The sequence below is a fragment of the Tubulanus polymorphus genome, unplaced genomic scaffold (genome assembly GCF_964204645.1).
Source record: "Tubulanus polymorphus unplaced genomic scaffold, tnTubPoly1.2 scaffold_52, whole genome shotgun sequence".
NCBI lineage: Eukaryota > Metazoa > Nemertea > Palaeonemertea > Tubulaniformes > Tubulanidae > Tubulanus > Tubulanus polymorphus.
The window spans coordinates 29825-57068 of record NW_027437458.1 but is presented as its reverse complement, the minus strand read 5'-3'; the positions used below and the strand labels follow the sequence as shown (position 1 = coordinate 57068).

General features: G+C 39.8%; 1 protein-coding gene across 1 annotated transcript in view; it reads right to left on the bottom strand.

The window, feature by feature from the left end:
* LOC141914601 (uncharacterized) overlaps positions 1–20589 on the bottom strand; it is a 49625-nt gene extending 29036 nt beyond the window's left edge. Inside the window, exons 1-2 of the mRNA XM_074805840.1 lie at positions 20425–20589; positions 11587–11665 (exon numbers count right to left, since the gene is read on the bottom strand). Of these exons, the coding sequence (XP_074661941.1) occupies positions 11587–11665; positions 20425–20589 (244 nt within the window). The remainder of the gene's footprint in view (positions 1–11586; positions 11666–20424) is intronic.
* Positions 20590–27244: the final 6655 nt, after the last annotated feature.

Genomic DNA, 27244 nt, shown 5'->3' with positions numbered 1-27244 from the left:
AACATGGCAAGTGTATCTTTGAAAAAAATATTTTAAAACAATTTGGAAATTTTTTTTGCTTTGGTGACACATATGCCCAATGTGACATATATGTCACATTTCCCAAATTACAGAAAAAAATTTAAAGAAATTAAAAAAACCATGTATATGCCTATTAGACCTTATTTGTAATAAAATGACCAAATAACATAATCTTCCTGCAACTTTAAGATACCCTGGGCTTCCCAGGGTTAAATTAGTATTTTCATCATGTGTTTAATAATTCTTGTCTCTGTATTATTGTATATGTTCTATGTAAATAAAATATCAATCAATCTATACAAGATTCTCTAGAGCTATAGTGACTAGAAATCAGACTACAAAACAAGTCGCAGAGGTGCTGTGGTAAAAACTTCTTCCTAGATTTCGGGTTCCCTCGTAGACTCCATAGCGACAGAGGATCCAGTTTTACTAGCAAGTTATGTAGAGATCTAAAGAAGATTGCGGGAATTAGGAACTCTCTCTCCAGTCCATACCATCCACCTAGTAATGGTCAGTGTGAGAGGTTCAATCGCACACTCCTTGGTATGTTGGGAACTTTGAGCGAGGATAAGCGTAGCCGTTGGTCACAGCATGTGAGGTATCTCACATATGCCTACAACTGTACCAAAAATGATGCCACCGGTTATTCACCATTTCAGTTGATGTTTGGGCGACAACCCCGCCTCGCAGTGGATTGGCTCTTCAATCTCAGAGACACACCTTCAGATCAGAACAAAAGTTATTCTAAATACGCTAGTGATCTAAGATCTAAGCTAGATACTGCATACAGGCTGGCTCAAGAAAGTGCTATGAAGAACAGCGGATATAATCAAGCTCGCTACAACCAGAAAGTGGAGAAAAGTTTCTTAGAACTAGGGGACCGAGTACTGATTCGGAATGTTGGCATCAAAGGTAAACACAAATTGGCTCCTAGGTGGAAGCCTGATGTCTACATCGTCGAGGAGAAATTAGGAGAGGTAGTCTACAGAGTACAGAGGGAAGATGGATTAGGGGACAAACGTATTTTTCATCGAAACTTACTTCTTCCATGTGGATTCCTGCCTTTACCAACCCCAAATCTCGTAGATAAAGGCAAGACAAGAAGTAAAAGCAATCAGGCTGTGCCTGTAAAAGACCCCTTTCTGAGGACAGTTCCGACTCTGACAGTTCAGATTCCGAGGGGAATCGTCTAGTTTTGCCTCCCCCGAATAAAGTCGTTATTAGTGATGCTGTCAGTGATCACTCAGTTTCGGAGTCAGATGACTCTGATATCGTCATATGAGAACAACCGGTCAGATCACGGCATGAGAGAAGGAGACCTGCGCGACTGGAATATTTTGATCGTGGAAAGTCAATAGCCAATAGAGTTTCAGTATTACACGACATCAGGGGTTCCAGTGATCTGGTCCATAAAAAAAAAAAAAGGAAGAGTGTCCAGAAATAGGAAAATTTCATAGAATATATAGGATATCCATCAGAAAATAGGACTTTAATATATGAAGAGAGGATACAGCCTGCAGCATCATCTTCACAGATGTCTTGAATGAACTTCAGTAATCTGAAACTAGAAAACAAAACTAATTTATTACATTTTTTCATTTCTTTTTTTCGAAAGAAACATTTCACAATTAACTGATTGACAGCAGCAACTCAATATACATCGCAGTGAGGTACCCGGTAAATACAAAAGGTATCACAATATTACTACCGTAAAAACCGGCGTATAAGTCGAGTTTTTAACCCTTGATTTTACCACTAAATTATTGACCTCGACTTATACGCCGAGTACAGTTTTCTACTAAGTATTTTCAGGTAAAAGAAATATTGATTCTACCAGACAAAAAAGACAGTGTTCATCTTCTCACTGCTATAACAGTTTCAATAATTATTCATGATAAATAAAGCTATTTAATGAAAAAAACTTCTTTCATTTTGACACAGCTTCATTTAAAAGGATGTATTCATATATGCGCGCTCATAGCAGCGCTTAATACATTCCGCTATATAAAGGCTATATATAGAGTGTGACTCATACTACTGTATCACTGTATGGTAGTGTATTATACCCGAGTGTGTGTGTAACAGTCTATTGATTAACACACAGCAGCAATCAGGCTGACGCGCAATGGCGTGCGTGAAGGCACACATCGTTATCAAAACAAACTATTCAATACAATGATACTAGTAATTATTCTTCTAAGAGAAGGGACTCGACTTATAAGCCGGATATATGTTAAAATCATGAAATGTAGGTAAAAAAATCGACCCTGACTTATACGCCGCGTAGACATATACGCCGGTTTTTACGGTACTTAAAATCTTATCTACAGTGGAACCTCGATTTATTACAATTATCACCTGATATAACGAACTAGATTTCAGTCCCATGGAGTTCGTTATATCGAGGTTACACTGTATAAACTTACAAACATAATGTCACTGCACACAGCTAGATCACAACAGAGCATCCCTGTGGTGATACTTGGCAATGCATACCTGAGGCGGACCGCCTCTGGTTATACATGATTGTAACCCTCATATAGCCAAAGCCCAGTTGCACAGCAACATGTGACATTTGGAACAAAATCAATGGGCATGTTAGGATATAAAGATTAGAAAAGAAGTTATATAGCCAGGACTTACTGAACATGAATGCTGCAGGTTCTACCAAACTCTCAAAATGGTGTTGCACATCATATGAAAAGATATAAAGAACATTTTTGTCGATAACAAGTGGTCGACGAGCTGGAAAATGAGAGAAAATAGGACAAATAGGACTTTTTCATATAAAAATAGGACAAAATAGGACAAGCACTGGAAAATAGGAAAAAATAGGAAAATTACAATTTTTAGTATGAAAATTTGTATTCTCGAGTATACTTACCTGCAAAACATACTAGCCAGTAACCTTAGCTTGCTGGTATAACCGCCCGAAATTCAACTTGGCCTACTACCACCAGCCGGTGGCGCCACCGGAAATACGCTCATATTATTCTGGGGTAACATAACCCAATGAGCGGGGAGGCGGGAGGGACTTAAACGTATGTTTTGCAGGTAAGTATACTCGGGAATACAAATTTTCATACTAAAAATTGTAATATTCCCTTCATATACATTCCCTGCAAAACATACTAGCCAGAATCCCACAGATAAGGAGGAGGGACGGCCAAGTTGAAGAACAAATACACCCAAAAAACGAACACAGACCTCCAAAAATAAGGAGAACTATGCTCACCTTTCGAGCTGAAAGACAGCGACCAGAACGAATGAGATCCGATCCCTGCCGAGACGCTCCAAGGGTTAATAAAAATACACGGGTAGTCCCCTCTGTCCTACCACAACATCGCATACCCAAGAAAAAACAAAAATTACTTGGTAATTACAGTACATGTCCAATTTCATCCCTGTGAAACCCAGACAGTAAACAAAGCGAACTGAAACACGAGATTCCCTGAATCGCACGCAAATCCTTCCAGTGAAAAAACCCTAATCCCCTGGACCCGGTAGAAAGGGGTCCGCAGGAATACGCGAGTCAACCGGCTTAGGGGGACGACTAACCCCTTAAGCCATAACTACAGAACCAATGGCCGTTAACGACCCTAACTGGCCTGACACGTCACGAAGAAAGAAGGACGAGAACGTAGAGGGGGAGCCCCAGAAGGCCGCCTTACAGATTGCATCAATAGACGCGTCCATGAAGGCGGACCAAGAAGCAAGCGATCTGACCTGACGCGAAACTACTTCCTGGGACTCTGGGGCTCCTTCCCTATTTAAAGCCTCTTTAATCAAGGTCACAATCCATCTCCATACTTTATCTCTAGAGATATCCCTGTCCGAATTCTCCATCAGAGACAAAAACAACCTTTCCCTCCCCTTTCTAAAGAGTAAGGTGCGAGCTAAATAAGCTTTGAGCGCCCTGACTGGGCAGAGAGCCCCATCTGGTAAATCATCCGAAACCTGATAGGCTAAAGCCGGTATCGTCCATGACCTCCCTGCCGAAGACGATTTTTGGTTCTTGGCCAAAAAACCAAGCCCAGGCCTCAAGGTGACCGAGCGATCAAGTGGACCAAAAACCACATGCCCAGGCCTCACCGACAGAGCATGGAGCTCGGACCTCCGAGCTGCCATAGCCAAGCATAAAAGGAAAGCAGTCTTCCTGGTCAGTCTAGCCAAAGAAAGAACTTCCAATGGCTCATAAGGACGCTCCATTAAGTATTTCAAAACCACAGTCAGATCCCAAGGAGGAATATCTCTTGACAACCGCGGCCGCTGAATCGAAAAACCCGCAATTAATTGGGCTATTCTAGGGTCATCTGTGACCGATGGACGACCTCCAGCCTTCAAGGTGTGCGCTATAGCCGACCTATAGCCTTTGATAGTCACCACCTGCTGACCTTTGTCACGGAACGAAAACAAGAGAAAATCCGCCACATCTGCTACAGCGGGTAAGAGACAATCAACTTGTCGCCCATCGCACCAATCCTGGAACAGCTGCCACTTGGAATCATACTGGGCCCTAGTGAACGACCTCCTAGACCCCAGGATAAATTTGGCAGATGCCGACGAAAAACCTTGATTCTGCAAGGATCGCTCGACAGTGGCCAAGCGTGTAGATTGAGCCATTGCAGGTTGGGGTGCTGACGAAACTGCCCTTGAGACAGGAGAAACGGTTCCTGAGGAAGCAGCCTGGGATGGTCGCAAAGTAGATGTAACAGCCTCACGAACTACGACTGAGCCGGCCAGCAAGGAGCTATCAGGAGAACGTTGCACGACTCCGTGTCCTCGATCTTGGACAGCAGCTGATTCAGCAGAGGAGAGGGCGGAAACGCATAAGCGTGCAGACCCTCCCAATCTATCGACAGGGCATCCACCTGCCACGCCATTGCGTCTTGAAATGGGGATACGAACACCGGGCACCTGGCGTAGAACCTGGTCGCAAAAAGATCCAATACAGGGTGGCCCGTCAGAGCCTTGACCCTGTTGGCCACAGACTGATGAAGTACCCATTCCGTCGGGATCGCTTTGTCCCGACGGGAGAGGGCGTCGGCCACTACATTCCGCGCCCCGGCTAGGTGAGACACCGACAACTGAATGTTGTGGGCTTTTTCAGATAAGCCCGGACTGTTGTGTTGTCGGTCACTACCCAGACATGACAGCCCTCTAACCTCTTTACGAAAAACCTCAGGGCCTTCAACACTGCTAGAAGCTCGAGGTAGTTTATGAAACTTCGACTCCCGGCCCGATCACACCCCCGCCTTCCGCGACTCCTCGACGTGAGCACCCCATCCGTAATGGCTCGCATCCGTATAAAGATAGACTGGAGCCTGGATCGGGGCTAGGGATGCTCCCTGCCTCACATTCCGTGGAAGCATCCACCATCGAAGGGCGCCCAACAGATGGGGGGGCGTGGGGGGCATAAACGCATCCAAACTGAGGCTTAAGGCAGCGCACGCGGTCTTCCAAAACCTCTGCAGCGGCCGACTGTGAAGCCTGCCCAATGGAAATACGGCTGACATGGAGCTGATCTGACCCAGCACCCTGCTCCAATACCGAGCAGAGTGGGGAACTCCCTGTAACAGAGGACGAAGAGCCTGGAACAGCTTCAGTACTCTGGCTGCAGTGGGGCGAACGCGTCCCTGTCGCAAATCGAAGTCCATACCGAGGTATGTGAACTCCTGAGACGGCGAAAGCCGGGACCTCTCTGTGTTGACTCTGAAGCCCAGGTCTTGTATCATGCCGAGGGTCAATTCGACCCCGTGGCGACACTCCTCGCGGGAGGCCCCTACTATCAGCCAATCGTCCAGGTAGACGTAAAGCCTTACCCCTCGAGATTGCAACTTTTTTTTTTTTTTGAACGGCCCTGACTAGTTTGGTGAAGACCCAGGGTGCCGAGCTGAGCCCGAAGGGCAGAGAACGGAACTGATACACTTGCCCCTTCCACTTCACCCGGAGATATTTCCTGTAGCTGGGGTGGATAGGGACCTGGAAATAAGCATCCTTTAGATCTATGGATGCTGCCCATTGACCCGGGCGTAGCCCTTGAATGATCTCCTTTGGCGTGGTCATTTTGAACTTTTGACAATCGAGGTACTTGTTCAGCATCGACAGATCTATGACCGTTCTGAGACCTCCCGACGCCTTGGGTACTGTAAAAATTCTCGAGTACCAGTCCCGAGACCCTGGATCCTCGACCAATTCCAGTGCCCTTTTGTCCCAGAGCTCCTGAATGGCTGGATCTATGTGCAGCTCCTGGCCCTGTTTGGGCTTCATGTCCTCCGGGGTCCTGGTCAAGGGCGGCCTCTCTCTGAACGACATGCGATACCCAGTCGAGACAACCCGAGTCGGCCAGGTATCGCCAAAAATGGCGGACCAGTGGGAAGCGCAGGTTTGTAAACAGGCCCCCACTGGTCCCTGGCCTTCATAGCTTGTCCTTCCTCGCAAACTTCCGAAACCCCTGTCCATTCTTGGGGCCTTTTCCCTTCCCCTTGAAGGACCTATTCCGGGCCTCGGGCTTGCCCAACTGCTGTCTAGGGGCTGAACCCAAAACAGACTTCTGTTGCAGCTTGGAGGACAAATCAACACTGGAGGTCCCCTGGTCACCCGACTTCTTCTGAATACGCCAAACTCCGGGCTTACTCTGAGTTTCCCTGATCTTCTGTGCCTGGACTGCAGCCGGACCACACCAACCGGAAAACAAGCGAGACGATTCGCCGAGCGGAGCCCTGTATAAGGCCTTCTTCACTGGGTCCGGAAGTTTGGCATCCTTTAGCAACGACTGACGCGCCACCAGAGCCAAATTAGCTTGCACCCTTATCGCTAAGGGTACCTGATGGCACAAGGACTTTGCCAAAGACTGTAACAACCTATCCAAGACCACAACCTTGTCGGCTATCTCGTTGGGGTCAGGGTTGTCTCTAGCAAGAACCTCCTTGACCGCCGACAATTCACCATGCATGGCTAATAAAGCGTCCTGGAAGCTATTTATCATACACAAGCTCTCTGACAAACTCTGTAGAGCCTGAAGAGCCTGCTTAGGCATGGAGAGCGATGGTGGTAAAACGGACGGGAGCCCTATCGAGCTGGCGTCCACGTCCAACGACGTGTGCGGTTCGAAGGAGAACCCCGGGGTTGAATAGAACCCGGTTCTGAACCCTCTTATCTTCGGGTCTACCGCCGTGAAGAACCTATTATCCTTCGCCCCTGACTCCAGGGGGGGCCAAGTCCACTCCTGAGAGGTTCTCTTTGAACCCCATAATGTGGAATCCAAGGCCTCTTTCAATTCCTCGCGGTAGCTTGCATGAGGGGCGAGGACCACCTCTTCTTGACCCTCCTGAGCCTCAAAGATCTTACTGGCCGCCGCCCGGTGTTGAGTGGGCTTAGGCCTCTGAGACTTACCCCCATAGTTGACCAGGACCTCTCATCAAAACCAGGACCTCTGAATCAACTGCTTCCACGATAAGTCGGGACCCTGATCCCCCAATTACACAATTATATGGCGGGAGTTAAATACATTAGTTTTATTTTGGGTAAGTTCTTTTTCACCATTTTAGGGGATAAACTATCTAATTTTTGACTTGAATGGATTTTTGAGAGATTATTTTTAAGGGAGCCCCTGCAGGAAGTTGGGCGTGGATAGTTTGGAGAGAGGGGAGACGCTTTTGAGATTTCGAGAAAGGAGGAAGCTCAACTCGAGTTCTCCTGCAATTTTTGAGTTTTTACAACTAGTAAAACTTGATACGTAATTTATATAAGAAATCTTTTGTGGCAGTTGTCATAATCGTCACAAACTTTTTTTATACTGTTGGAGAACTTCTAACGGGATTGAATTTTAATCATTACGGAGTTGTGTTCGTGATTGGAAAGTGATTCGGAAGGACACTTGTTATTAGTGGTAGTTAAAGTTTTACGGCCACAGGTTTAACCAGCTTGGTGATAAAAAACGTTAAGTAAAACTGGTTTTTTTTTCCGTCTACCAAACTCCGGGTACCACCAGTGGACTTTCATCATCAGTGATATTTGCGTGACGTGTAAATTATAAATTCGACAGATACGACGCATTGAGCAAACGTTTAAAAATTTTGGAACCACAGATCAACAATTACTACAGATTTTTGATAGCAACAGGAACCACAGCGAACAATTTCGGGAGCGGCAGAGCGATCTTTTTGGAGCGACGCTAAGTTAAAATTTATAAACTTTTGAGGAAAAAGATTTTTAATTGATCATTGACTTACATTTAAGCTAATTTAAATTGATTTTATTATTATTTTTCTGATCTAAGTTTCATAAAAAGGGCCCTGTTTATTTTCATTTTTTTTCTAAGTACCTTAGTTATTTTTTTTTTTGAATTATAGACTTAATAAATTACTTATCTTCCATATATATATATATATCATCTACGAATTACTGTTTTTTTATTTGCTGTTCTGGACTCATGCCCGCACGGTGGCATAGTTTTTATTTTAGGCAAGTGCGGTTACATTTAGTTGTAGATATTTCGGCCATTTCGCCTTTTTCGGTACAACAACAAACAGCAACAGTTATCAGTTACATAGACTTCAATGGAAACACATGTCCTTAGTAAGAACAAATTTAATACATTCAATTTTCACATTTAGATAAATACATACATTTATGACCGTTTATATGTATCGTCTTCCTGATTTAAACCATATGGTTGTAGGGTTCCTAGGTTTTCAATGAGCTGGGATACTTAAATTCTTCGATCATGTGTGTTATCAATTGTTATTAGAGCCATTACTGTTATATCATTTGTATCATGACCGTTGGAGTTGAAATGTTTACTAATGGGATTAGAGGGAATGTTTTTCCGAATAAGGCGCAAATGTTCTCTGAAATGATCACCTAGTCGATGGGATGTTTCACCGATGTATTTCATGTTACATCGAAGGCAAAGAATGCAGTAAATTACATTATCACTAGTGCATGTGAATGAACAACGAATTTGAAATTCAAAATTGTTACCATAAATGTGACTTGAATTGCATACATAAGGGCATGTAAAACATCTAGTTCTTTGACAGGTAAAAGTACTAGGTACTTCATTGTCAGCTCGGTTTAGTTTCGCGCGAACTAATTTGTTTCTTATATTCTGATCGTTTTTGAACGTGGTTATAATGTTGTCATCAAATAGTTGACCTATATGTTCATCATTCATTAGTATGTTGAAGTTATCACGGATGACTTTAGCTACCTTCACATTATATTCATTATATGTGAGAATAAGGGGTATACAGGCTTTGTCAATATCTTTAAATTTGGGTCTAAGGGCGTCTTCTCGTGGAATATTCTCGCATTTTTTTTATGCTGAATTGATTATTCGTCGTGGATAATTGCGTCGTTCAAAAAACGATTTCATTTCTTCGGCTTTAGCTAGAAAGTCGTGATGATTTGAGCATATTCGTTTTAACCTAAGAAATTGCCCGAAAGGAATATTGTCCTTGATCGTGTGGGTGTGATTCGATTGATAGTTTAGGTATGAATGAGAATCCGTATCCTTATCATGTACGGTTGTTATAATGTGTGAAGACACAATTGATACCGTAATGTCTAGAAAGTTGGATGGATTGCTTATAGCGGAGGTGACTTTGATGGCAGGGTGAAAAGAATCAAAACTTTCAATGAATCTTTCTAGTTCGTTAATGGGCGTGTTTGTTATGCCAAAAATATTGTCAATAAAACGTTTGTAGATAGATATTAGGGATGCTCCCTACATAATTGTTTAAGAATCTTTCTTCTAAGTGTCCCATGAAAAAGCAGACTATGGAAGGACCAAATTTGGTACCCATACAAATACCTGATGTTTGGCAGTAAAATGAGCCATTGAATTCAAAGCAGTTGAGTTTTAGGACTAGTTCAGCAAGTTTTAATAAGGTGGTTGGGGGGTATGGTATATTAGTATTTTTCTCAATATAATATTTCAAGGCGACAAGGGCATTGTTATGTGGTATTACGGTGTACAATGATTCGACATCCATAGTGAACAATAGGCTCTCATGGCAAACAGGTAGATCTTTGATTTGATTCAAAAAATCGGTGCTGTCTTTTATATATGAGGGTAATGTGCGTACGATGGGCTGGCAGATGTCATCTAAAAATTCTGAAATATGTTCAGTGGGGCAATTATATGCTGATACAATTGGTCGTCCGGGGTTGTCTATTTTATGGATTTTAGGTAATAGATAAAATACACTAGTTCTAGGTTTTTTATTAATTAGAGATACTGCGGATTTAGGGAGGTTGCCTTTTTTGATTTCATCAGATACTACCTTATCAACATGTTTATTATTAGACACCGTTGTATCTTACTTTTATATCAGACTTCCAAATCGTGTATACATCCGCCATTTTGACCGAATAATCCGATGTACTTATCATTTCTATTTTATGCCTGCCGCTTCTGATATAATCATACATCCATTGCTATTACAATATGTCTTCTAATGATATTCAATGCAATATAATATTTTGACGTTCAAATAGAGCTCATTGCATAATCATAGGAAGTCATTCTACATCTTTGTCAATAATATTTTGCCAAATAGCTTGTATGTGTACACATAGACCTGTGAAACAAATTTTGAAGGAAATGCCAACTAAAAAGCTTTATTTCTCGAAGAGGAGGGCCAAAAACACATTTTTGACTGCAGAAATGAATATATTACACATTAATACATATGTCTGACAAAAAGGAGGATCCAAATCGAATAACTGACAGAGAAAATAGGAGAATTCCAGTTTCAAACCGTTGGAGCTCTCCACTGCACTATGGCTTCATGGGTACTGCCATCTTTGACATTGATTGGGCTTTTATACTGTTCCTCGGCCTTTAAGTATATTTGTTTATTCTTTATTGCCACCTACTTTTTAAAGACTTATGCGATGTGAAAACACCGCCAGATTCTGAAAACTATTAGACCTGTAGAATGTACTTTCAACAATTACGTAGCTAATATGCCATATAACCGCAATATTTACGCAATATCGTTTTGTTTTTCTTCTCATTTTCGATACCACATATAATGTCCCTGGACGATTTGTGGTCGTCCATTCTATATTGTAATTTCTATGACCACAATAAGATTTCAATGGTTGAAAAAAAAGTAAATGACGAACCTCCTTCGAAACATAAATGTAGGTCATCAGATGTTTATGCCTTAAAACCGAAGATTGGAAAATCAGCCATCAAAAATATCATTTTTGGCAGAAATCTCTTAGAAATAGATGGTTACTATCCCGGTTCTTTGATATGTGGCTTGGCATTCATGTCATGAACCATTTACACTCATTCAAATTGACACCACTATTGGCATAAAAATTTGTGCCACAAAAAAGCGGACGCACTCACACAAGTGACAGCATAGGTTAACCAAAAACTGTGAAAAAGAATTTTGACTGAGACTGACCTACTTCAACTTCATCTCTGGCAACCTGACTTCAAACCCCTTTATGCATGCTTCACTAACACATTGTTTTCATCCTCTGAGTGAAAGACACTTTGTACTTTCAAGCATTTAGAACAAGAGTTACATTGGTCTTACATACCTGTAGAGTTATCAGTATAGTGAGTCAAAAACTGTAGATCATCAGGTGCTCTACTCCGATTGTACATACTATTCATCAGCTGAAAAAGTGTCACCAAGAAAATAAGAAAAGAATAAGAATGGCTCTATACCCAACCTTTTGCTTTTTTGCGTTTTTTTCATTTTTAAGGCGAAGTGGGGATCAAACTAGGGGTCCAGGAGCACCATGCCCACTTGGGGAGTGGTTTCAGATTCTCAATTATCTAACAATTTCAATATTCAGCGCCCCTGGTGACCATTTACAAAAACCAATGACCTTGAAACTCACCACAATCATAAATTTGTCAGCAGGTACCATTTTTCAATTGATTGTGATAACAAAATATGCCTCGTTACCAATTTAATATGGAAATACAAAGTTATTCTACTATACAGCGCCCCCTGGTGACCATAGGGAAGGGTGACCTAAATTCGGCATCGTACCCGAATTCGGCACAGTTATAAACACGTCAATTGACGAGATACCTAATATGGCAAATCGTATATCAATGGTTGAGGTCAAAAGCCATATTCCTGACACCTGAATGTTAAAGAAATTTGATTGGTTAGGGGGAGGAGTTTATGTTAATCGTGCCTTTTATGACGACGAAGAAATCGCTTCTGCTAGCTGCTGACCCGTCGCCGTTTTTACTATGATTTGACCTAGTTTTGTATTATTTTTGGCGTCATCTACGATCGTAAATATAAATTGAGGGTACATAGTACAATCTTAAGTGATAAAAAATAGCTTTAATTATCGACTCTACGCTTAAATGATTGATTAGCTGCCAAAAATATACGTTTTACTACTTGCACACGAATTCGGCACTCGGTTTCAAAAATATACGGCAACTAGAACCTGAATTCGGCATGCCGAATTCAGGTACACTGACTGGGTAAATGATGTTCCTATCTTACTTCCATACTGGTGGCATACTAAATTCAATAAATTTATCACTTACCACGCATCAATACAATCTAAAATGACTATATATCCAATCCTTTATCCTCAAATCAAGCAGACAGCATAAACTAACGATATACAACTTAAGACATACAACATCAAAGTTGAAAACTTTTTTTAATGAAACGATGAATAAATTCAATTCAATTCGTACTTTATTGATCCAATTATGAGAAAATATTTTTTTAAATGTTTAAAAATTCGTTAATCATCAATATAATTTTATTTATTGAAATGTGCATTTTAATTTCAAAGGCCTCCATCAATATTATTTGAAGCTATATAAAGTGACAATTTTTGCAAGGAATGGAAGTATTTATCTATTGAGATCAAACTTTATTTTTCTAATGGAATGTTTATTGCAACTAAAATGACATGACAATTATAAATGACAAAAGTTTTGAATAAATTTTCATTTCATCTAATTAAATGAAACAAATTTCAGATGAAACGGTATCTTCAGTATTCTGTCGATCAGAAAGCAAATGCTATCGATGCTATAAATGGTGGTATGCCTATCAAGACAGCTGCCAAACAATTCGGTGTACCTCGGTCTACACTACAAGATATAATCAAAGGAAGAATCGAAATGGGGGCAAAAAAAGGAGGACAAACGATACTCAATCATGAAGAGGAGAGGGAGCTAGTGGACTTTGCCTGCAAAAGGTCACAGATGGGAATGGGGTTCAATAAACAAACATTGTTAAGGTACGCTGGAAAAATTGCAGATAAAAAAGGAAAGCCATTTTTAGGTGGTAATCCTTCGGAGAAATGGTGGAGAGGTTTCCAGAAACGCCACCAAGACTTAACATTGAGGACTCCGGAGTCAACTGCTAGTGTAAGAATGGCAGGCATGCAACCTGTTCGAGTTATGAAGTTTTTTCATTCATATCGCGGTGTCATCGACGGATATGATTTTCAGCCGCGCCATATTTGGAATATGGATGAGTCCGGGTTCCAAATGGATTTTTCTCCACCGCAAGTTGTTGCAAGGTAATAATATTAATTCAGTCATAAGTCATAGTAAACTAGGGGTCCAGGGACACCATGCCCACTTGGGAAATGGTTTCAAATGCTCAACAATCTAACAATTTCAATATTCAACGCCCCCTGGTGACCATTTACAAAAACCAACGACCTTGAAACTCACCAAAATCATAGAACATGTCAGCAGCTACGATTTACGATTGATTGTGATAACAAAATATGCCTCGTTACCAATTTAATATGGAAATACTAAGTTATTCTACTATTCAACGCCCCCTGGTGACCATATTCAAAACCCAATGACCTCGAAACTCACCACAATCATAGAACATGTCATGAACTACAACTTTGCAATTGATCATGGTAACAAAATATGCCTAGGTACCAATATAATAGGAAACACTAAGTTATTCTACTATTCAACGCCCCCTGGTGACCATATAGAAAAACTAATGTCCTTCAAACTAACAACAATCATAGATGATGTCATGAGCTACAACTTTCCAATTGATTGTGGTTACAAAAAATGCATAGGTACGAATATAATAAAGAAATGCTAAGATATTGTATTATTCAACGCCCCTGGTGGCCATATACAAAATCCAATTACCTTGAAACTCACCACAATCATAGAACACGTTATGAGCTACAACTTTCTAATTGATTGTGGTAGCAAAATACGCTTAGGCATCAATATAATGTGGAAAAACTTTTTCCCACTCACGAACGAGTACTGGTGACACCAAGATGGCCGCCAATTGCGTCATAATTGGCTGATGAAAAATACCTGTCTCAGGTATAAAACATCCCTTTCCAAAGAATACCCATCACAAATTGCAATGAGAAATGGTAAACCAGTAGGAAGCTACAGGGCTCAGAATTCGGGGCAAAAATTAACATTTTTGGGCACTAAAAAGGTCATAGGATGGCCATCTTGAGTCCGACCGACCCAATTTTTGTTTCGTTGATGGGCCCTGGGGGGATTCATATATATCCGAAAGATCAAGGTAGTTGATCGAAGCGTCTTTAAAATTTCCCTCAAAAAGTTCAAAAATGTGTAAAAAGTGCTGATTTTGGCGAACAACAATGGCTGCCAGTCAGCCATCTTGATTCTGACAGGGCCAGTTTTTGGGCTGAAGATGTGTCTAGGGTAGATACACGTGTAACCCAAATATCAAGACGTTACCATGAAGCGTCTTCAAAACTTCCCAAAATAACTGGATTCCGTCTACGGACGGATGAACGGACGGACGACGCACGAAAAGTGAACGCAATAGCCCGCTGGGACTAAAGTCCCAAGTGGGCTAAAAATCAGCATGATATCAAATGAAATGAAGGTTAAGGCCATTCAGTTTTGATATATTTCATGCAAATTGAAGATTATTAATTTCAGGCGTGGAGTAAAGACAGTACCTGCTAGATCGAGCGGAAATAAGGAGCTCGTTACAGTGATTGGCTGCGCGTCAGCAGTCGGGCAAATCCTGAACCCACATTTTGTGGTGAAAGGAAAAACCCGGCTGGCTGTCACTTTTGATGTTGAGAGGGCGCCGAAGAATTGGAACATCAGTGCAAGTGACAGTGGTTGGACGAAACAAGTAGGTGTATATTTTCATGTACCGGTATACCCCTGAAAAGAGAAATGTCGAGATCATGAGTGATGCCAAGAATAGGTAATTACTGCACAAAAACTTCAATCAATATACCCGGTAACTTTTTCTTACAGGTTATTGGTCTACTTTGGTTTGAGGAAACATTCCTTAAAGCTATTGGGAGTGAACGGCCACAACTTCTTATCGTTGATGGTCACAATAGTCACAATTTTGTTGAGCTAATAGAGAAAGCCAGAGAAAATAGAATAGTGATCGTCGAACTTCCGTCGCACACAAGCAATTGGCTCCAGCCTTTAGATAGGTGACAAACCATTTGTTATGAATTATCCGTATAATTATTGTCTTTGTTTTATTATTATGGCATATAATTCTATCCATTAAAATATTTGCAGAACTATTTTTGGGCCACTAAAAAAGGCCTGGAACTCCACTTGCTCAACACTCATGGCAGATAATCCTGGAGTCATAGTTGGGAAAGGAATTTTTTTGGACTTTTCCGTCAAGCATGGGAGGCTGGAGTGACACCGGGAAATGTCGTCAGCGGTTTCAGGGCCACTGGATTATACCCATATAATCCCCTGGCAATTCCCACTGATGCGTATGTTCATTCAGCAACAGTTGATGAACTGAAATCATTGATCATGGAGGTAATTATAATACTGGTAGGGACAGATAATCAACAACTAACCAAAACCTTCAATTACTACTTACATATTTTGTTTTTAGACTGCCCGAATGCCCGAATTCCATCAACCTGAAAACATCAACAAGGAGGTAAAATCATGAATGTAGAAATGTTACCGTCCTCACGTTTGGTTGCAATAAAATATTTTCATTTTCAGATGAATTCATGCAACAGTATAGTGGGAGAAACTGAAATTAACCAGGTAGTAGGACAAATTAACGATAACCAGACTGATATGACTGATGTAAGACTGAGATGAGAAATAATATCATATCAAAAGATAAAGATATTTCATAGGCCTTGAATATATTCAAAATCGTTTTACAGGATCTTGCAACCGGAGTGAGTATCACTAAAGCCTGTCCAGCTGATAGAGCACTTTCTGTGATTGAGAGCACTCTCACAAAACAACAACTGGCCTAGTATGACAAAAGATATCAAGAGGGGTTCGATTTAAAAAGTGATGCGTTATATATGACATGGAAGCGGTTAAAAGAAAAATCATTGGTGAGTGACAAGTGAATAGATTTAATAAAATAAATCCATCCGTCCTGACCGTGAAATCTTTATTTTGTAGCAAAGTGACTAGGCCTACTTTCCATTTGATAACACCTCTTCAAGATCAAGTAAACTAAGCGATATTCTAAAATACCCTCAAGCTGAAGCACGTAAACCCTGTCAACCCAAACCCTGTAGGCCGACTGCAAATTATTTCGTTATAACATCGGATGAAGCATACGTTGAAAAGTGTTTACGAGAAGAGAAGAAGTCACAAGAACCTCGAAATAAGAAATTAAAAACCATCACCAAGGTAAGTTAAATTGCTATGATGTATCCTAATGATTGTTACCCAGCACTTACCATGCATATTTCTTCCATCATTACAGAAAACTTCACCTGCAAAAAACAAAAGACATGCCCAGCAATCGAAGTAATGGAGAGTAGACTTGATGTACGTCAAACTTCTTTATTTCTAAAGATTTTTTGTATTTTTCTCATGTTTAATTAAGTGTTCTTACTTCCTCACCAGCACAACAAGGCAAGTACATCGACGGATGACCCAGCTGAAAAAAGCAGCCCTATACCATCGTTAGAGGATACACACCAGGAACTAAGGTAACCTTTGCAAACTAGGTACTCTGTAAATAAACGATCAAAACAGATGATTAGTTAAGAAAATCCAAATAACATTCTATGGTTCTGAAGCCTTGATCGAGTAGACCGTGATTGTGATTCAACGGTACCGGGTTATTGTTCTTGGAAGGATTAAAGTGAAGTCCCAAAATAATTCTTATTATTGAATTTACATCTTCAGAGCTGATTCTTATGTTGCAATTGCTCAAAAGAGCGAATGAGGAAAAAATCACCTCTATTTTGGAATAGTAAGTACAAGAATGGATGGGCCTTGACAGAGGATTTGCTGATCCTGTAACACTAGACTGCAATGTTCATTTCAGGTCGAAACTAGGGGTCCAGGGACACCATGCCCACTTGGGAAGAGGTTTCAAATGCTCAACAATCTAACAATTTCAACATTTAATGCCCCCTAGTGACCATTTACAAAAACCAATGACCTTGAAACTCACCACAATCATAGAACATGTCAACAGCTACGATTTTGTAATTGATTGTGATAACAAAATATGCCTCGTTACCAATTTAATATGGAAACACTAAGGCATTCTACTATTCAACGCCCTCTGGTGACCATATTCAAAACCCAATGACTTCGAAACTCACCACAATCATAGAACATGTCATGAACTACAACTTTGCAATTGATCATGGTAACAAAATATGCCTAGGTACCAATATAATAAGGAAATACTAAGTTATTCTACTATTCAACGATGCCTGGTGACCATATAGAAAAACTTATGTCCTTAAAACTCGCAACAATCATAGATGATGTCATGAGCTACAACTTTCCAATTGATTGTGGTTACAAAATATGCATAGGTACGAATATAATAAAGAAATGCTAAGATATTGTATTATTCAACGCCCCCTGGTGGCCATATACGAAATCCAATTACCTTGAAACTCACCACAATCATGGAACACAATATGAGCTACAACTTTCTAATTGATTGTGGTAGCAAAATACGCGTAGGTATCAATATAATGTGGAAAAACTTTTTCCCACTTACGAATGAGTACTGGTGACACCAAGATGGCCGCCAATTGCGTCATAATTGGCTGATGAAAAATACCTGTCTCCGGTATAAAACATCCCTTTCCAAAGAATACCCATCACAATTTGTAATGGCAAACCAGTAGGAAGCTACAGGACTCAGAATTCGGACCAAAATTAACATTTTTGGGAACTAAAAAGGTCATAGGACGGCCATCTTGAGTCCGACCGACCCAATTTTTGTTATGTTCATGGGCCCTGGGGGGATTCACATATATCCGAAAGATCAAGGTAATTGATCAAAGCGTCTTCAAAATTTCCCTCAAAAAGTTCAAAAATGTGTAAAAAGTGCTGATTTTGACAATGGCTGCCAGTCGCCCATCTTGATTCTGACAGGGCCAGTTTTTGGGCTGAAGATGTGTCTAGGGTAAATACATGTGTAACCCAAATATCAAGACGTTACCTTGAAGCGTCTTCAAAATTTCCCAAAATAACTGGATTCCGTCTACGGACGGACGGACGAACGACGGACGAAAAGTGAACGCAATAGCCCGCTGGGACTAAAGTCCCAAGTGGGCTAAAAATGTTGCCGGAGAGCTCTTCGCTGCAGATCAAGTTTTTGGAACAGCTCCAGCGAAGAAATTTATTTGTATGGACCGAAGACGTTGAAGATCACCCGGTATCAGGGTTCATTATGGTGCTGTCTCCGCCCCGCGTCATCAATCAACGATGCCAGCTTTCATATGAATGTAGAGAGTACGAAAACACCAATGACATTTTCTGTGCAATGACCTGATATGATTTAGGCCTAGTATAGTAATATTAGTTTTATTATGATTTGTTATTTTTTTCTGTTATTAAATAAAAAATTGAATTTTCGTTTCTATGAATGAAATAGGCCTGCTGAGAAAATTTATTTGAAAAATTGTTATTAAATATATCATTGTTACGAATTGAACGAATAAAATTTGTTCACTTTTAGCAAATTTCAATGACGCAATAGACATGATTGGATGGAAACTCTCTGATTTTGTTGTACAAGTGTCGATCAAAAGCATCTACTACTTACCATGAATTAACAGGCTGTACAATACAAGCTTAAGTTTCAGTTCTCTTGCTGCGTTGTCTTCGTTCCAGAAGTCCATTCCTCCCCTAAGAAACTTCGCCTTACAGGCCCACATTACTTTCAAAATGCTGAACATTACCAATTCAACACTGTGATGAAGCTTTCAAAGTTAGAATTTTAACACAGTGAAAACCAGTACGGAACAGCTGACTGGCTGGCTAAGTGCCAATTTACATTGAAAATTATACGCTGAAACATCACCGTTTCATCTGATTATGTATAAGTTTTCAATTCAATTTAAGGCACCTCATTAATATGCACATAAACATAATACAGATTACGGAGCCTTACTTTTTCCAAGAAAAGCCGATACAGGCCCTGTAATCTGTATGAAGATCAATTTTAAACACACTGCCGAAGTCAGGTACGCGGTGCCGAATTTAGGGAATACAGTGCCGAATTCAGGTCAAAAATTTAAAAAGATCGCCCGATTTTGTCGAATCCTCATAACTTTTTAAAAGCTTGACCGGGAGTAACAATATTTAGGCATTAAACTGATGTTATGGTCTCTGAATGATATGGACATCCAGTAAGTGATTATCTATCATGAATTGCATATAATTCAGATAGAAAATTGCCGTAAAAATTTACTGTGCCGAAATCAGGTCACCCTCCCCTATAGAATAACTTATGTCCTTAAAACTCACCACAATCATAGAAGATGTCATGAGCTACAACTTTACGTCGTTTGGATCTTGGTTTCCTGAGACTAACCCTATTGGGTTGTTCATTTAACCTCAAGACAGGACGGGCTTTGAAGTGTTGACCGCACATTTCAAGCAGCCAGCAGGACTCAAACCCACTTGTAACGTAGCACTAAAAGTCAGGAATGAAATTTTGAAAAAGTCGGCAAATATTTTTAAAAAATAATAATTTTTTTTGGGAACAAAAATCAGTAACTTTTAGCCAAAAAACTTACTTCTTTTTGGTCAAAATGTTAATAGTTTGGGCCTGAATTAGAGCCGCTTTTTGAAAGAGACGCCATATTGGTTTCTCCGACTCCACAGTTGTGCTAACAAATGCCAATGCTTAAGGAGCACTCCTAACTACGGAGCGCTCCTATGTGACCCCTGCGATTGAGGTGATTCACTCTGTTCTCAGGAATAAAGAAAATGTTAGAAAAGGTCGGAAATCCGTCTATGGTCGGAAGATTTTCATCCCTGAAAAGTGGATGCAACAGCATCACGCCTTATCACACTGAGCTACAGACGCCGCTTACATGGTGTCCTAAATCAGGGTTCCTTTAAAAACATGTTTCAATGGGCACTCTACGGGGAAACATAGCCCATTTTCAATGCAGAAATAGCATACATACCGTGTTATTATCATGACTCTGATATTTTGTCATATCCTGCAATAAATTTATCGTTGCGACTCCTGACGATGTTGGTATCATAAATGGTATCTGTAAAATTCGTCCACTTGCATTGTTGACAGGGTCCAGTCTTTCATTTGTAGATGGGACATCAGTTGACTCCATTACTGGTGCGATGTATGTGTAGGCAATTTTCAACTTATCACATCTACCAAACCGCAAGACCTTACTAATTGGTTGAGGCTATAATGAAATGGCAGTATTTAAGAAAAAAAATCCTACTATTGTTGAGCTGCTCAACAACAGTAGGATTAGAGCAGGGGCAGATACAAGGGGTCGCACCTGCGGCACATGCAACCACTTAAATTTGTCAAGTGCCCTTTTCAACAATTTTTTCGCAAAATACCGTCCAGCCCGGAACCAATAATGCACATTCATAGAACATGTCATGAGCTGCAACTTTGTAATTGATCATGGTAGCAAAATATGCCTAGGTACCAATATGATAAGGAAATACTAAGTTATTCTACTATTCGACGCCCCCAAACTTTTTCCCACTTACGAATGAGTACCGATGACACAAGATGGCCGCCAATTGCATCATAATTGGCTGATCAAAAATACCATTAAATACATTTCATCATTGATATCAAGGATAAGGTTGTAAAAATGTGGTGCCTCATATATAACAATGACTTATTGACTCCAGGCATATTCTACAGGAACAAGGAGTTCTATCAACATCCGGAATTTCAGTCAATCTAGCCTCAATTTTGTCTACAATGCCAATTTTAAAAGAAATTGTTGCTAATTCTATTAAAATGTGACTGATGGGACACATTTTCTATATCTCAACTCTGTTTACTGAATGATTATATGAACTTGCTTATTGGAATGACGTAAATTAAAACAACTAAAACTATGAGTGACCTGATAAGATACGGTACAAACTTGGCGAAAGCCTGGGTTTCATCGGAGGTTTTTCATAATCATACGGACCAATCAGGACAGAAGGTCTTCAAATTTGAGGCCAGTGCCGGTTACTGACGAAACAAAGTTTATCGACTGACATGATTTTAAATTATTTCACGATAGGATTGTTTTACGTAGCTTACATTTTCACTCAGACAAATTGTTGTTACTTGATAGTTGATACAAACACGCAGTGAACGCAGGACTATAAGGCGATATTGTCTACGCGATTGTACACTACTGTTACAAACGCAAACGCTCATCACTGTGCCGCAGTTAACAAACTAATACTAATAATCAGGCTCCAAATGTAACCGGCTGGTTGTTGTATCGGCAGGCTGGCTGGGGAACTAGCATTTACACCAGCGGTACAGGATTCCATCCATCAGGAACAACAAGGCAGTTAAACCTTATATGTACAATCTTTATTGCATCCCGGAATGAGAATGATTATCATAGCTTTACATAGTCTTTATATACAGAATCATGAGTATAATGTGAGAACTAGGTGTCAGACAAGTTGTAGACATCAGGACTCACAAACAAACACCTAGTGACACGTTTGAGAGACATTAATTAATTATCGATGAGGACTGACTATAGCTAATTATTGTGAAAACATATTGAGTAATGTCACATGTTGATTATGACCTTAAAGCACATATTGACACTATAGTCATAAGTTATATTATATTATTATTACTATTACTATTATTATTATTATTATTATTATTATTATTATTATTATTATTATTATTATTATTATCATTATTAATATGTAGTAGAGCTATGAAATGTTATGAACTGATCGATATGACATTGTAGATCTATATGATTATGAAATACGCAAATTATATCAGGGTGACACAAAACAGATTGCTAATGCGAACGTTAATAGAAATACGTCAATTAATGATGATAAAACATGTATTCCAGTCATGTAAATATCAGACTCATCGATGCTATCAGTTAATCAGCCGCGTGGCGAACACAGAAGTAAATTTCCGCATTTTGTAACCACATTTTCGTCAGATATCTTGATGCAACATTACCTTACACGCGGGATATCAAAACTAGATGAATCATCGTACACATCGCACAAAATAAATCGTTATATCATACCTCTTAAATATCAGTATTCACGCTAGAAATGATGAATATCAACCTATTCAATCGTGCCGCCATTCTGTTTGTGAAATAACGCGCACCAGCTGATCCACCTTGTTCATGTTATGACGTCATGATGGATGTCAAAACCGGGCTAACACAAATAATACATAACAAAGATTTTAGGGGGGTTTCATCTTTGAAAGCCCATAACTACCGAACAAAGCGTCAGATCTTGGCAATATAAAGTTCTTCCGCCGCAAAATAGCATTGAATTTTTACATGTGTAAATTTCCAAAACCACCTTAACACGCCATTCGACCAAAAAACTTACTGTTCCAACAAGAAAATCTTGTTCGAATGAAAACTATTCTGTTTGATGGAACAATACGCTTTTCTTTTGAACCAAAACTTTTCTTCATTCTAACAAAAAATGTGTTCGAATAAAAAGCTATGTCATTGTTGAAATGAAGAACTTTTTGTCCCGGCAAAAAATTTGGTTGAGCGAAAACAATTTTTTTCGAACGAATGTTTGAATGAAAACAATTCTGTTCGATTGAACGAAATACTTAATACTTTTGGTTCGGAGAAAAAACTTTTCACAATATACTTGTTCGAACGAAAAACTTAATGTTCTGCCAAGAAAATTCAGTTCAAATTAAAACGATGATCGAACGATTTTTCGAACGAAAAACCTCGTTTGGACCAAAAAAGTTTGTTCAACTTTGTTCTAACGATTTTTTCAAATTGGTTCAATCGAACAGAATATTATTGGTTCGAACGAAATTTTGTTCCGACGAAAGAATTTTCAAGCGAAAGGTCTTATGAGCAAAAAAAAGATATTTCTGGGGCTCCGCAGTAACTTAAAGCCGGACGTAGGTCGGCCTTGCAACGCGATGCGATCCTCGCGTTGCATCGCAAGTTTCGGTGCAAGTCGGTTGCGATACGATTGTCAGCGCCTGTGTGCGACTAGTTTCTGCCAGTCGCTAGAGCGCGTAGGTCGTTTGTAACAGGCGTGTCGCGCCGCAGAAAGTAGAACATATGCGACTCCTTGTCACTGGCGTTGCTGACAGTCGCAACCCCTCGTAAGGGAGCGTAGGTCGATGAGTCGTTGCGACACAATCGTCACTGGTGGTCGCAGTGAATGGCATTGCAGTGAGTCACAAGCAAGGCCGACCTACGCCCGGCTTAAGTCATTAGGAATTAATGAAATACCAGTTTCATTTATGATGAAAAAACTCAAATGAAAAGTCTGGCTTATATAGCTGTCTGCTCAGACGAAATTTTCAAAAAAATCTTCATTTTTGCCAATAAAATTGATAATTGTGATTGATCATTGCAAGTCAGAACCAGTTAATCACTAATTAACATGCATTTTAATTAAACTGATTCCTCCTTTACAGTGAACTTAGCTTTTACCTCGTAGAGGCTACTAGCCTATGTAGGCCTATGTATATGCGTAGGCCTAAAATCCGGACGGATTGGTCGGAGGCCTATTGAATTTCAACCCTCCTAAACATCGCATACACCTTATTCAACAAAGATAGGTCTCCGGGGTATTCAATTCGTAAAATCGATATATGCGTCGCAAGTGTGGGCGCAAGTCGGTTGCGACACGATTTTCAGTGACTGTGTGCGACTAGTTTCTGCCATCGCAAGAGCGCGTAGGTCGCTTGCCACAGTTTTGTTGCGTCGCGTCACAGAAAGTAGAACATGTGCGACTCCTTGTGACTGGCGTCGCTGACAGTCGCGACCCGTCACAAGGGAGCATAGGTCGATGAGTCATTGCGACGCAATCGTCACTGGCGGTCGCAGTGACATGAAATACCAGTTTCATCAATTATGAAAAAACTCAAAGGAAAAGTCTGGGTTATAAAGCTGTCTGCTCAGGCAAAATATTGAATTTCAACCCTCCTAAGCATCATATACACCTTATTGAACAGAGATAGGTCTCTGGGGTATTTTATTCGTAAAATCGATATCATTTACGGATTATGAAGAAATCTTTTGTACATCGTAGCAATCTTGCCAGAATTTTATTTCAAATTTTGTTTTTGAAATTCAATCCAAAAAGTACATTAATAAACGCAACAATTATACTGTGTTTGTTTGAGACACTAAAGCTCAGTACCGGTAGGCCTAAAGCCTAAAGGTTGCGTACAATGAAATTGTATTTACTTGTCCATGAATTTAGTAAATACCTAGTGCATTTGACAAAGTTTGGTATGTACTATAGGAGATATAGAGTATTGATAAATGGTTGAAGCCCGCGGCCGAATAAAGTAATATATTCTTTTATTTTGATACCTCGTTGACACAACAGCTTTTCTCCGCAATATCTCATCGGCGTTTTTAGGCCGACGACTCTCCGGTACTCTAATGATTAATCTTAGTAAATACACGGTTAATTTGGTAAAGAAAAATAGGTATTGTTAAACTAACTGCTTGAAGCCCGCAGCCAAATCACTGGTAGTAATAAATTAATTTGTACTCGATTTGAGTCTCATGATGAGGAGAAACTCGCAGCTGATCCCCGGAACGACGATGTAGTGACACACGTCGATTCGTCGATGTGTATGGCTGGACAGTGCTTTTAAAATCTAAAGTAGTAAATTCCCTGTGTATCGGTAATATGATCTGATGAGGAAAATGGGCTATTGTTAAAATTAGTTTTTAAAAACTGCTACTGAATGTGCAATCTTTGGGTAATAAATTTGTTAATTTATGCTTGAATTGGTAATCGACGTGACAAGAAACGTGCGGTAGATTTCAGAAAGATGACTTAGAAAAACATGACGGCTCTTTGAATGGGGCTCAATTTTTGATGTTTACGGCCCGACAGTGCTTTTGTAACGTTGATTCTCCAAAATACGCATGGAGTATTTGTAGATCGAAGTGGGCTGAATGATATCAGACGGATTGCATCGGCAACAGCGGTAATGTAAAAAAGCCTATGTAATTTTGACAAAAAAAGTGTGGAAAAAAAAAAAAATAAATAAAGCTGCAAAGCAGCGATAACGGGTTTTCTGAGCAGGTGTGCTATTCATAGTTTGAAAAGTGGATAATAGAAATATGTCAATACGGGATACGCATTTGACGTGTCAAGTCACACCAATGCGGTTTAACATAACATAATTTATAGTTATAGTCAAATTGGGGGTTACTCGGGTCGTTTAGTTGTCTGCGGAGTAGATTGGTTACCTGTCTGTAACATTGGTTACGGAAACGACTCGTCAGTATTGAACGACTCGTATGTATTATGATTGTGCGCCACCTGCATTTTCCGAAATAATGTTCATATAATTATTTGAAGGGAGGATTGAAATCAATTATCAACGTACATCTGAATATGTTATAGTCCTTAGTAACTTTCTGTTGCAGAGGGCATAGAAAAGATTTTGAAATTATTTAATTAAAATATAAATTTTATTTACGAAAAATAAACTATTATAGTCAGTACAAATTGAAAATTCATAGTGTATTTTTAAGAACAAGCTTACATAGCTTACAGAATACATCACGTACATTTGAATTTTATAAGTGATGGGTAAAAATAAACGTGTGACGGAAAAAAATGTAGTTAATTATTTAACAATATCGAAATATGTGCTCTCTTTTTAAACTAATGGAGTGATACGCAATTAATCACATGGCCTGTATTAAAAGATAGAACATACAAGTTGGATATTTATAAGTCGAAACATGTGAACAAAAACTAAAACTTTGATGTCAGTGACCAGTATCGAATTACAAAACGACAATTAGCTTTAAACTCAACAAACATTATTAAAGAATGTTTCAAACAAAATGCTCTATATAACGACATGAATAAACTTGTTTTACAAAACAAGAAAGTACATTCTGAACTTTTGAATGGTCGAATCCCATTTATTCCTGTGATGTGGCGATTCTCGGAGCCATCCTTCTTGATGACGTCACTAACGGCCGTCGCGTGCACTCATTTCTTTGAAAATCTAGCTTCCTCGCTAAGCGGGACCTGGTGACGCTGCGCCCCGCCCCTTTCGCGCTGAGAAATATCTTATTCCCAGTCAGCAAAGACAGGTTCTAAAGATCATAGAGTGCATCGCTGGAGTGTTTCCGATCCATATATATAATTGAATTTGAATTGGTGCGGTGGCGCTCTCAATGCGGAAGTTTTTGTGAATTTTTCAGTCGGCGACGGACGTTTATCGTTGTAAGTGATGTAATATGTAAAAAAATGCAGGGAAACCTATCTCAATTTATTTTTAGCGATGCAGCGGAACTAATAAGGAACATTTTGATATATAACATGACTATAGCACTATAGCACACTATCCCGGATGGAATAATAAGCTCCACTCGACAAACTCGTTCCCGTGCATTTTTATCTCTGTTTCAGCACTTACACAGCCCCTCTAGTCTCTACCATCAATGCCTAACCCCTGTTCGACCAACTGTGGGCGTTTTCCTTTGAAACATAAGCCTAATTGTAAAAGATAAGCATTAATCTAAGTTAATGCTGCATCTTTATCATGAAACCTAAGAAAGATTATTCTATTATTTAGGCCTATTCAAATTTTCTGTCCAAAACCACGTGGAAAAAAGACCCAGTCAAAATTGTGCATCACGCTTTGACGAAGAAATTGGTTCTAGGCTATAAATTTTACGACTCAAACGAATCTTTTCCTCAACAAAGCCGCTTTTAGTTTGATGCAAAATGAAATTTGCTTTTAAAATGTGTAACTAGGCCTAATCAAAA